At 41.5% G+C, this 12784-nt stretch overlaps 1 protein-coding gene across 3 annotated transcripts in view; it reads left to right on the forward strand.

The window, feature by feature from the left end:
- LOC121443887 (N-alpha-acetyltransferase 35, NatC auxiliary subunit) overlaps positions 1-12784 on the forward strand; it is a 46368-nt gene that overhangs the window by 21637 nt on the left and 11947 nt on the right. For all 3 annotated transcript variants that reach the window (XM_041645633.1, XM_041645634.1, XM_041645635.1), the window contains exons 12-14: positions 1613-1791; positions 6707-6766; positions 7894-8000. In XM_041645633.1, coding sequence (XP_041501567.1) covers positions 1613-1791; positions 6707-6766; positions 7894-8000 — 346 coding nt within the window. The remainder of the gene's footprint in view (positions 1-1612; positions 1792-6706; positions 6767-7893; positions 8001-12784) is intronic.

Genomic DNA, 12784 nt, shown 5'->3' on the forward strand with positions numbered 1-12784 from the left:
TGCCTCTGCCTCCTGAGTGCTGGGATTAAAGGCGTGCACCACTACCACCCAGCAAAATGTATATGAAATAATGACATGCCTAAGTTAATTATAAATGGGAGCAAAGCCTTTTTTCCCACTTAAAATGATAAAGACAGTGAATATAGTTGGGAATGGGATTTATGTATGTAATCTCTGTACATACGATGGATTTGTGAAACAGCCGTCCTGGGACTGGAGAGATGGCTCAGCAATTAAGAGCACTAGTGTCTCTTCCAGAGGGCTGGGTTTGACTACTAGCACCTGCATAGCAGCTCACAACTCTCTGTATCTCTGGTCCTGGGGATCTGATGTCCCTCTTCTGAACTCCATGGGCAATGGACACACGTAGCACACAGGCATATTTGCAGACAAAACACGGATACATACTGAAACAAACAAAAAAACAGCCCTCATAGAGTCAAAGAGCTATCTTGATTTTTTTCTGTTGAGTCTCAGGGAACCACTGACCTCTTTCCAGTGATCCTTAGGACACTGCATTGTACAGAAGGGGGAATGAGCAAAACTTGGGACAGATGGGAGATTGGAGAGATTTCAGAGGTTGAGAGTGCTGACTGCTTTTGCAGAGGATCTGGGTTTGATTCCCAGCACCTGTATGGTAGCTCACAACTGCCTGTAACTCCAGTTCCAGGGGTCAGTCTTTAGACTCTATGCTCCTGAATGCACATGATTCACATAAATTCTTGTAGGCACACATCCATCCGTACATACATACACACACACATTTTTTAGGCTTTTGTGGTAGAAAAAGACTGTATTGCACATAGAAAATTGAGATGGCAGTGCATAGGATTAATTTAGTGAAGGAGCAGTCATACATAGTGTCAGAGTGAAGCAAGAGAAGCAGCAATAGGCATAGGAGCCTTAAGAGTTGACTGATTTAAGTGGAAACTAGGTGAAGCACTGAAGGCGAAGCTTCTCTTGTCTGAGAGGGTACCATTAGGAGAAACACGGTGCATGAAATTGCCTTTTGAGATGTGGGGTGCCAAGTAGAAATGCCCACTGAACAGCTCAGAAGAAAGCTTGTGGGCTGAGGTTTTCATCTGAGAGTCTGCTCTTGTCTTGGTCTTGTATAAAGATGATTCATGTAAGCTACTTCCAAGAAAAAGATGTTATATAAGACGTATAAAAACATGTATAGCCATGTTTGTCAAGATGCAGGTCATACAGTGTTGTATTCTGGAAAGTCTGTTGTTTTAGGAGGGCCGTTGGACTTAAAACTGGTTAGCTAGTCACTTATTGGTGACCCTCCAGGCAGCAGTAGACGTTAGGTCTGCTCTTAGACTGGAGATCAAACTCAGCTGTTATCCCTGGCCTTTGTTGAATGCCTGCTCCTATAGTCTTTGGCTCTAACATCTACCACCTTCATGTAGCTAGGAAGTACAATTTGATGTTACTAAATCTCATTCAAATTTATATATGGATACATAAATTAGTTGTAAATTTATTAGACTTTTGTGATTAGAATTTGGAAATGGCTTTAAAATTTGGGCTTTTTTGTTTTATATTTAATAGTTTTCATTTTAAAATCCAGAAAGATACTGGAAATATTACTTTCCTCTTTCTTCTATAGACCATCCCATTATGATGGGTTTTGAGCCCCTCGTTAACCAGAGACTACTTCCACCCACCTTCCCTCGCTATGCAAAAATAATTAAAAGAGAAGAAATGGTCAACTATTTCTCAAGATTAATAGACAGAATCAAAACAGTCTGTGAAGTTGTGACCTTACCAAATTTACATTGTATTCTGGTAAGTATAAAACTATATTCTGGAGCTTTGGTGAAGTAAGAGGATAGTTTGCCACTCTAGAGACAGACTGACAGAACAGTAAGTAGCTTTGGGGTAGAGTGTGTACGCACACACGTAACACAATTCATTTTCGTAAGGATTTGAGACATTTTTAGAAATTGAGAAGCTAAACTTAAGACACTAGGTAAATCACCCAAATTGTAGGAATAGGATTTGGTAACTATAGATTCTGCCTTCAAAATACTTTCTCTGTGTGTATGTGTATATATGGGTGTGTGTGTGTATGAGAAGTAGAGAATATAAAGAGAGTTGTTCTTAAATGCCATACATGCTAGGTTAGTCTTCCACCTCTGAGCTATGTTTCCAGCCCTTTTTAAATTCTTTACTTTGAAATAGGCTCTCACTAAATTGTTCAGGCTGGCATTGACTGGCTCTGTGGTCCAGCCAGGCCTTGAACGTGGGACTTCAGCCCTAGTCTCCTAAATAGTGGAGACTTCGGACTTGTGTTGCCAGATCTGAGTTTTTAGTGTTCTTGCATATGAACATGAGATCATGGTGCTTGGTAATCTGTTTGTTGTTTTGTTCTCTTGAAATCTTTTGTGTTACTGATGCTTTCTTTTTTGTTGTTGTTGTTGTTTGTTTGTTTTTTGGGGGTTTTTTCTTTGCCTTTTTTTTTTTTTTTTTTTGGCTTTTCAAGATGGGGTTTCTCTATAGCCTGTCCTGGAACTAGCTCTTGTAGACCAGGCTGGCCTCGAACTCACAGAGATCCGCCTGCCTCTGCCTCCTGAATGCTGGGATTAAATGTGTGCGCCACCGCCGCCCGGCTTGATGCTTCTTTTTGTATCAGCAAATATGCATATTTCTACATTCTTTTGAAGACATATCCCACTGTAAGCTTATATAACATAACTAGTATTTAGTCCATTCATAACAAATTACATTTAGGTCATTTTTATTATTTTGCCTTTATAACAGACAGACAGTACAAAGATGAAACCTTTTTATGTAAACCTATACAACATGTACTGTCTTTGTTGAGTGAGAACATCTTTCTAATTGGAAGCCCAACAAAACTAAAATCTCGTTGGTGAGTGGCTCTAATCCCAGCACCAGGGACACTGAAGCAGAAGAAGCTTGGGTTTTGAGCTAACCTGGGCTATGTAATAAGACCTTAGCTCAATGCAAAACAATAAGCAAGGGAAAGGTCTGTTTTGAGACTATTACACAGCAAATGCTTCCCATACATTTCTGCAGTGCTCTGGTATACATAAGTCAGATTTTTTTTCTTAATACTTAGACTCACAATTTCCTAGTTTTGCAGGTTTCCCAATAGTTATTTATTGATCTTTTTCGTACACATTAAAATAGTTACCATTAATTTAACTTTCAACCATCATTATACTGTCTGTTCTTGGGTCAAGTGTGACTCATCCCTAGTGACATACTAGCACAGCAGTGTAACTCCTTAGTTTTCTTCCATCCTTAGGGACTCTGATTTGCCTTGTCAGTAGAGGGAGCTGGGGGAGCCAGGCCTGGGCTGCTGGGGCTGTGTTAAGAGCACATAGTAAGGGAGGACAGATGCCTCTCTGAAAGGCGTCAGGCAGTGCGTGGTAGGCAGTGTGGATAGGGAGAGAGGGAGGGAAAGGGCTAACAGTCTGTGTCTGCTGTGCGCAGGTCTGCCGTTGTCGAGGTTCAGATAAGTGTCAGGTGGCAAGGCGTAGTTACATGTAAGGAAAACAAACCAGATTGACAGGTATAGCTCCAGGCTCAGTGAGAGACCCTATTTCAATAAGACGGAGAGCTGTAGTGGCATTTCATTTTTATTTTAGTAAATAAAGCCTGCCTGAAGTCAGAGTGTAAAACAGCCACACTGGCCAGCCTTACAGACCAGGCCGCAATAACACACACCTTTATCCCAGTAGCCACACTAGTTTGCCGTAGAAACCGGGTGGTGCATGCCTTTAATCCCAGTGGTACACACCTTTAATCCCAGCTCTAGAGAGGATTATAAAATGGGAGCAGACTCAGTCTCGGTCCCATTCTGAGATTTCTGGAAGCAGGATCGCCATTTTTGGACTGAAGTAGAGGTAAGAGCCAGTAACTGGCTGTTTGCTTTTTGGATCTTCAGGTTGAACTACAGTTTCTCTGTCTTGAGTTTTTATTAGCTGTGCTTCAGGGAACTATCAATGAAGAGACCGAGTATTGACGTCTGTCCTTCACATGCATTCACAGCTGTGTGCTCACATGCACACACACACGCACACACATTAGAGTATATTTGTTGCACTATTTATGACTTGAGAAACGTGAAATATTAAATTTTTAGTGGTGACTGTCCATTCTATGAGTAAAATAAATGCCATTCAGCCACTAAACAGTTGAGACTGATTTTTCTGTCCTGCCTACCAGCTCCCAGATATCCACACAGAGACTTATTGTTAATGATGAACACTCAGGCGGTAGCCTAGGCTTGTTTCTAACTAGTTTTACAACTTAAATTAACCCGTTTCTATTAATTTATTTTCTTCTTTTCTTTATTATCTCATCTCTGCATTGCCCATCCTGCTCGCTCTGCATCTCATTGCTTCTCTACCCTTCCCAGCATTCTCTCTGCCCTAAAAATCTTTCCTACCTACTGACTGTTTAGGTTTTTATTAAACCAATCACAGTGACATATCTTCACATAGTATCAAGGGATATTCCACAACAAAACAGTGTGTCTAGTGAATGTCAGTTTTACGTTTAAGGATATATGTCCATTGTGTACCCTCACAGACACAGAAGATAGGCTTTGGTAGTATGCTCAGTACAGCATGCAGATATGCACATGCTCACTCTGTCTACTCGACACAAGCTGATGTCGTCTGAAAAGAAGGACCTCAGCTGAGAAAATACCTCCACAAGATCCAGCTGTAGGACATTTTAAATTGTGATTGATGGAGGAGAGCCCAGCCCATTCTTCAGTGTGCCTTCCCTGGACTGGAGGCCCTGGGTTCTATAAGAAAGCAGGCTGAACAAGCGATGAGGAGCAAGCCAATTAACAGCACCCTTACATGGTCTCAGCATCAGCTCCTGCCCTGTTTGCGTTCCTGGCCTGACTTGCTTCAGTGATGCAGAGTGAAGTGAAAGCATATGAAGCCAAATAAACCCTTTCCTACCCAAAGTTGCTTTTGGTTCTGGTGTTTCATCACAGAGTAGAAACCTAGCTAAGATGTCTGGGGTATAAGTAGCTGAAGAAAAGCATACTTAAAATTTAGACTGAAGAAGAGAAGCCAGTAAAGGAGCTAGAGTGATTGTGACGACAGCAGGTGTAACCGGAGAGTGTAGGTGTGTTTCCTCTAAAAGGAGTTAACGCACTGCAGGGATGTTATAGCAGGGTCATAACTAGAGGGAGTTAACGCACTGCAGGGATGTTATAGCAGGGTCATAACTAGAGGGAGTTAACGCACTGCAGGGATGTTATAGCAGGGTCATAACTAGAGGGAGTTAACGCACTGCAGGGATGTTATAGCAGGGTCATAACTAGAGGGAGTTAACTCACTGCAGGGATGTTATAGCAGGGTCATAACTAGAGGGAGTTAACTCACTGCAGGGATGTTATAGCAGGGGTCATAGCTAGAGGGAGTTAACACACTGCATGGATGTTATAGCAGGGTCATAACTAGAGGGAATACCAAAGGAGTTAACGCACTGCATGGATGTTATAGCAGGGGTCATAACTAGAGGGAATACCAAAGGAGTTAACGCACTGCATGGATGTTATAGCAGGGTCATAACTAGAGGGAATACCAAAGGAGTTAACGCACCTCATGGATGTTATAGCAGGGGTCATAACTAGAGGGAATACCAAAGGAGAAAAAGAAAACTGACTAAGTAGGCAGGAGTTAGGTGAGTTACCCTTCTTCCCTTTGCCGTCGTGTATGTTAGACACTTTTCGCAGCGATCAGGGTTGTCAGAGTCCCTGATTACTACAGCTTTGCCCTGATGGTTTGGGCTATGATGGCTTTTCTAATGCCATCTCTGATATTGTTAAGTGCTGTTCTTGGAAGATTCATACTCTGCTTTGGAAGCTAAATGGAGCCACAGGCTGTCTGTGATAACTGCTTTCCATGGTGACATCTCCTGGGAACACACATCTCTTTTATCCTCACTGCCAGTCTGCAGCAATTCATAGGCGTTACAAAGTCCACATGCCTAGCTTTAATCATTTCAAATATTAAAATTTACACTTAATAAAAATGGAAAGGTTGAAAAAATATAATAAACTAGCCACTGTCTCTCAGTTTTTAAATATTAATGTTTTGTGTATTTTCTTGTCTTTTCTCTCTTATGTAAACCCATATTTCTTGGTCTTCATCCTAAGTAATACCAGTTGTCTGGTTACTGATAGTTCTTTTTTTTTAAGATTTATTTTTATTACTTTAAATTATGTGTATGTGTTTTCTGTGTGTGGGTATGTACACATGAATGCATGTGTCCTTGAAGGCTAGTGGTGTCAGATCCCCCTGGAATTGGAGTTGTAAGCAGTTGTGGTTGTGAGCTCCGAATGTACCGAGAAACATGGTTGGGCCCTCACAGAGAATGTGCTCTCTTGACCACTGAACCCCTCACCCCCAGTACTTACTTTTTTTAAATAATAGCTAAAGTTTCATTATCACCTAGTTACTGTTGATATTGTTTTCTTGGTGTACAAATTTAATGAGGTTGTGTGTTTTGGTCAGATCTTGAAAAGGGTTTGCAGACTCTGTTGTTAGCCCTTGATATAATTAAACATTTTCTATAAACTGACTTTTAATTCTTTATCTTATTTTAACACTAATAGGATACTATTTCCAAACAAAATTAAACTTTATATGCAAACATCCCCAGCTTTTGTTTAATCTATTAACAGTACTGCTTTTTCTATATCTATTAGGATTTTTTCTGTGAATTTAGTGAACAGTCACCATGTGTTCTTTCAAGATCTTTGTTGCAAGTAAGTTTCACTCTTTTATTGATGGATGAACAAAATGTAGCTGCTGTTAAAGGTGTCCCCTAGGTGGCTGCCTTGTTTTGTTTGTCTCAGCCTGCACTTGCTCTGTGAGTGCCGCACTGCTGTGTCCCCAGCTCATTGAAACATTGACTCAGGGCTTATGCTGGTCATAAGACAAGCCTCAGGAGTTCTCTAACAAGTGAGATCACGAAGAGCACTTGCTTTCTGACCCAGTTAGAGTCAAGGTAGTATTCAAGAAGAGGAAGGTAACCGGGGGAAGTATTCTAAATATTGTGAAACTAAAAAGTGCACCAGTAACTCACAGATCACACGGAGACTGGAAGCATTTTGAATTAAATAAACTTGGCTAGACATGTGGCTTGTAGTTAAAGTACTTGCTGCACAAGTTTACAGCCAGAGCTTGTATCACTGAGCCCATAGGATTATTGGGTGGGTATGGTGGCTGCCTCTAATTCTAGCCTTGGAAGGTAGGGACAGGGAGTCCCCAGAGCAAACTGTCTGGTAACACTAGCCACAGTCATGAGCTCTGGGCTTGATTAGAGCCCCTGCTTCAGTGAGTCAGAAGAGCAACTGATCCAGGATAATTCCTGGTATCAACCTTGGGCCTCCAGTTGTATGCTCAGACATGTTCATATGTCTATTGTAATTCAATCTGTTGACTCCTTCAGCTCAACACTGTTGTTCTTGACTTAAGAAATTTATACTTTTACGTGTTATTTAATCTGTTTCAAAGTGCACATTAAATAAGGATTAATTTAGGGGGCTGCAGAGATGACTTGGTGTCTAAGAGGTGACTGTTTTTCCAAAGGACGTGATTTGGATTCCCAGCACCCTGAGGCAGCTCTCAACCATCTGTAACTATTATCCTAGATCTGATGCCCTCATCTGATCTCTAGGCATGCATGCACATGGTGCACAGACACATAGCCAGACACATGAAATAAAAAATTTTTTAATGGATTTACAAACCGATTTTATAAAGTATCTACCTGTTTTTGAAATTTAGTTCCTTTGTACTCTGCAGTATTACAGGTAGTCTGTGTGTCTCAGTGGTGACAGCTGCATATGGCAGCGGTAGTGACACTAATATGTCTCATACTTGTTTCAAGACCACTTTCCTCGTGGATAACAAAAAGGTCTTTGGAACTCACCTCATGCAAGACATGGTGAAAGACGCCCTTCGGTCCTTTGTCAGTCCTCCGGTGCTCTCCCCCAAGTAAGTGTTGCTAGAGGTGCTGTACTGTGTGCTTGTGAACACCAGCTTCTCTGTACTCCTTACAGCCGAGGCCTTGCCTCTTAGTGCCGGTCTACCATATAGACAGTCACTGCTGTTCAGACTGCCCTTCAGTCATAGAGCCTAGGATGCTGGCATGCAGCTGTTTGAGCTGGTGCTTTGAGAGATGAGTAGGGCTTTCTTATTTTTTTCCAGCAGAAAGGGAAGAACTGAGTCATTTCGTACAGAGAACCCAGCATTTATAAAAGCATGAGAATATGACATGTATTTTCATACATGAAATATTAATGCTTCAGCATTCTCACCATGACTTGTTAAGATAAATTAAGCCACATGCCATGTAAAACTGGTAGCTTCCCTATGTCTGGGTTTCCTGGAAACAGACCTTGAGATCAGTATTCATGTAAATATATTTTGGATATTACCAGGATAAGCCAACAGTGTTGTAGGCAAGAAGGACATGAAGAGGAAGTCGGGCGGCATGCATACCACTGGATGAGAGTTTGTTCAGTCCCGAAGGAAGCTCTGTAGACAGTGTTGGTTACAACCTCAGCCTTTCCTTCTGGGAGACTGCAAATAACAACTACCATTCCACCTCATGGTCACCATACAGGCAGTGGTCTTGTAATTCAGCCCAGAAGACCCGTGTGCTCTGGAGTAGATCCATGTCCTGTCTCCTGCTCTACAGCCTCATCTCCCTGTTCTTGCTGTTCACTCTGCCCCCAGACATACTGACTTTCTTGCTGTTTGGGAGTTTTCTCTTGCTGGGATTTATAAAGGGTGAAGGATGGGGACCCAGAGCTCTGCACCTGCTCCCCTCAGTCTGCTGAGTGTCTCATTGGTGAGTGCTGTCTTAAAGCCCACCTCATTCCTCATTCCCTGCTTCTCTCCTACAGTGCCCTGCTGTGTTGTTGTGCTGCTCTCTCCATTGCCCCAGTGAGGACATAAACTCCACTCACTGGGACAGTGGTTGTGACTGTTGTGTCACAGCATGCTTTGACTGATGCTAGCTGCGACACCGGAGACTAGCATGCAATAGACACCCAGGAAATATTTGTAGACTGAGTGGAGAAGTGAAGGGGAGGATGGATGGAACAGCACGACACTCGTGCGTCAAGTGCTTTTGTAAAGTGTGTGGTAAGTGGGAGGGAGATGGAGTATCGTTTAAAAGGAAGAAAACTGATCTCATAGACAACTCAGAAAGTTGATGATGCAGTGATTGAATAAGGTACAGAAAATCTCTTTGTGGGTTGCTTTTTTAAAACTCTTTCATTCTTGCCAGGTGTGGCACATGCCCTTGATCCCAGCATAAGGAAGGCTATGCAGGATATTGAGTTTACAGCAAGTCTATGCCACTGAGTAAGTTTGAGGTCAGCCTGAGCTACCATACTGAGTCTATCTCAAAAGACCGAAGAAACAAAACATTTTTTTCCTGACTGTACCAAATTACTCTATCTACTTTTTTAGTAGCTGCCAAACATTTCATAATTAGGAATATGCTCCAAGGAATAGAGCTACTAAAAATCTTGTTAGTGTGTATGTATGCATGTGTGCATGCACATGTGGGTGTGTGTGTGTACACTTACATGTGTTGCATATGTGTCTGCAGGTGTACAAACCTGTGTGTGTAGAGGTAGAGTGTTTTCCATCCTCTGTTGTTCTGTGTGCTATCCTCATGAGATAGTCTCCCACTGAACCTGGAGCACTCCATTTTCTGTCTAGGCTAGTGGACAGCAAACCCAGAGAGCCTCCTGTCTATTTCTCCAAACTTCCACCCTGACGCTGGGAAAGTGCCTGACTCCTTTTATATGGTGCTCTGAATCAATGTGGTTCTCATGCCTGCGTAGTAAGCTCCCTTACCTGCTGAGCCATGTCTCCAGCCCCTCATATAATTTTAAGAGTGAGATTGCATTCTAAAAAACTGTTAAATTTCTGTACTACATTGCAGTACTGTGATGTAGGAAGAAATGAAAGCTCACGTTGGGGCATTATAACCAATACTAGTTGTTGAATGCCCTCTTTGACAAATGATAAACCTCACATTAACCTGAGAGAATATTTATTGGCCAGATTTCCTCAGAATTGCCCATTATATCCTTTGCTCTCTGACCCTTATCAAAGTGGTTTTCCTCTACATCTAAACACACTGTGGATTTTTGAAAATCAGTCATGCAGTGCACCTGTAGGTACTTTTTGCTTAGACTGCTCTGCCACTTTAAATCTGCCTTTGAGAGGAGACAGCTTGCTTTCTTCTTTCTGGAGGTAAACAAGTCTGGCAGTCTAGAGGTTGCCCTCCTGTCTGCTAAAACTTCTTCCAGGAGTTTACACTTTGCTAAAGATTAAAATGTTTCACCCCTAGGCTATTAAATCCTGTCATTGAGGGATGTCCAGCATTGCCTGTTCTCCCTTCCCTTCATGGGCTCCTGTGTGTCCCTGGGACCTCCTGCTGTCACCTTCTGTTTCCAAGTATTTATGTTTGTGATTTCATTTCATGTCTGCCTTCTGGACTTTGAAAATTGAACAGGGACTTTGAGTATTGGATGATTAAGAGCATGACTGATTTTCATATTTATAACATACAAAAGAAATCCTTATTTTAATGCAGTTGGTATTCATCATTTTGATTAAACTTGAATTGTTCGGTTTCTCTCTCACTTTATTTACCTGATTCGAAAGAGTATGTAAATACAAATTTATGGATGTGTCTGTATATGTGTATGTAATAGTTTTCAGTGAGATTAGGCTACTAAATGCTTTTTGCTAGATTCCCTTTGCATTGTTAATCATGCCTGCTTTGTCCGTGTCACACTGCTCTAACTAGGACAGTGGTCTGTCCCACACTGTGTTTAATGCTTGTAGCTGAAGTGCCACTATTTCATGCTAAAACTATCAGTCCTGCTTTCTTATTTTATGTTTGTCTTGTTTTTCATTGTGTGTATCCCTTTATATACAAATGTTAAACCTGAAAACTGCTAGGAGAAAGACCAACTCCACAACTAGATTAAAGCAAGCTTTATTTTAGAGCTGCCCTTGAGACCGGCCAGCGGGCTGTCTCACCCCAAGTTAGGATTTTAGAGAGCAGCCCTGGCTGTGAAGAAGACAAAGTTTATACAGCTCAGGAGTAGGGCATTTCGAAATGGGGGGGGGGGGCGGTGTTGGTGGGCAAAATAGACAGGGTTACAGGGGCAGAACATGAGGATAACAAGTTATTCGTAATGACCCCCTGAAACAAAGGCATGATGGCCATTTTTGGAACAGCAGAATAGAGTAGGTAACAGTGGGGCATAGCCAGTCCTTGAGAAAGAAGTGTAATTATAAACAGGAATAAACCTAGTTTGTCTATACTATAAGATGGTTAAGGTAGGCTGGTTCTTCAACAAACTTACCTTTATATAACCTTGTTTAGAAGTGTGCTTTCATGCTTTGCTCAGGTGTTTTTCCCTTGTTAGTCCAGATTTATTAAAAACATTAGCCTTTTCAATATTTACTGTAACAGTTAAGTATCTTACTGTGTATTTTCTTTACTCTCCTTTTCCTGGTTTGATCGTGCTTATTAATTTCCCCTTTTCTTTTTAATTTAGAAGTTCTGCTACATTGTCCCTTCTGTGCATGAGTGCTGCTGTTTTGGGTGAAATGTTTGTATCTTGTCTTTCTCCAAGAATCGCAGCTAGTACTATAACTCAGTGTGTGATGGTTCTTAGAAACATGAGGCCTTTGAGAAGTAATTAGACAGTCATCAGGCGTGTGTGTGTGTGTGTGAAGACCGGTAATTCACCTTCCATGGTCTTTCCCTCATTTTGGAGACAGTTATGTGTGTGTGTGTGCAAGAGTGATTGAGCGTGCCCCCCCCCACACACAGGAGAAATTTCCTGATAGCTCCAACAACTCTTTGGATTGGGCCTCGTGAATTATACTGCACAAATACATTGGAAACAGCAGTAGTTCTTAACCTCTTTGTTCTAAAAATAATTAAGGAACCAAATAGATTGTGTCACATTGATCAAACCTGTTGATGGTACTGTTTTAGAAGTTAAAAGTTACTTTAAAAATATTTTTAATTAATTTAAAAGTGATACTAAATCCATTACATGTTAACATGAATAATATATCATGGAAATTACTTGTTTCTGACTTAGAATAGTTAGAAAACTGTTGTTTTTCATTTTTACAAATCTTGTCTTTTTCTTACTAGAAAATGGTTGTTATCTGCTATCCATCTGCTCTTCTGTCACTACCACCAGCCCTTGGCAACAGTCGTGTGTGTGTGTGTGTGTGTGTGTGTGTGTGTGTGTGTGTGAGAGAGAGAGAGAGAGAGAGAGAGAGAGACAGAGACAGACAGACAACACAAAGGGCAAATAAAGTCTTAGGTTTTGCTTTCTGAGACAGGGTCTCACAATCTGGACTGAAACTCAGAGAGCCACCTGCCTCTGCCTCCTGAGTGCTGGGATCAAAGGTGTGTACCACCTCGCCAGTTCTTAGTTGTATTTTACCCCCTGATCCCGTCTGTGTGCGTGAAGGCCATTCCTCCCTGCTATTGTTTCATCCCCTCTTCCTGCCTCTGGTCCTTTTTTCCTTCTGCCCTGAGAGGCACTGCAGCTTGGTGTACGCTTACTAAACATGTCCATAAAAGGGTTCTAGCTTATTTCTAGTTTTAAAGATGTACATACATATTGCCACTTTAGTTCTTTGTCCTTATTTGTGTTTTAATGCCTGTTTAAAAATGACCTGTATAAAACTTTATTTTCTTTGTTTTGTATTTTTGAGAC

Source organism: Microtus oregoni, unplaced genomic scaffold (assembly GCF_018167655.1).
Source record: "Microtus oregoni isolate MIOR12 unplaced genomic scaffold, Mior012 000114F_ref0000099, whole genome shotgun sequence".
In the NCBI taxonomy this organism is placed as follows: Eukaryota; Metazoa; Chordata; class Mammalia; order Rodentia; family Cricetidae; genus Microtus; species Microtus oregoni.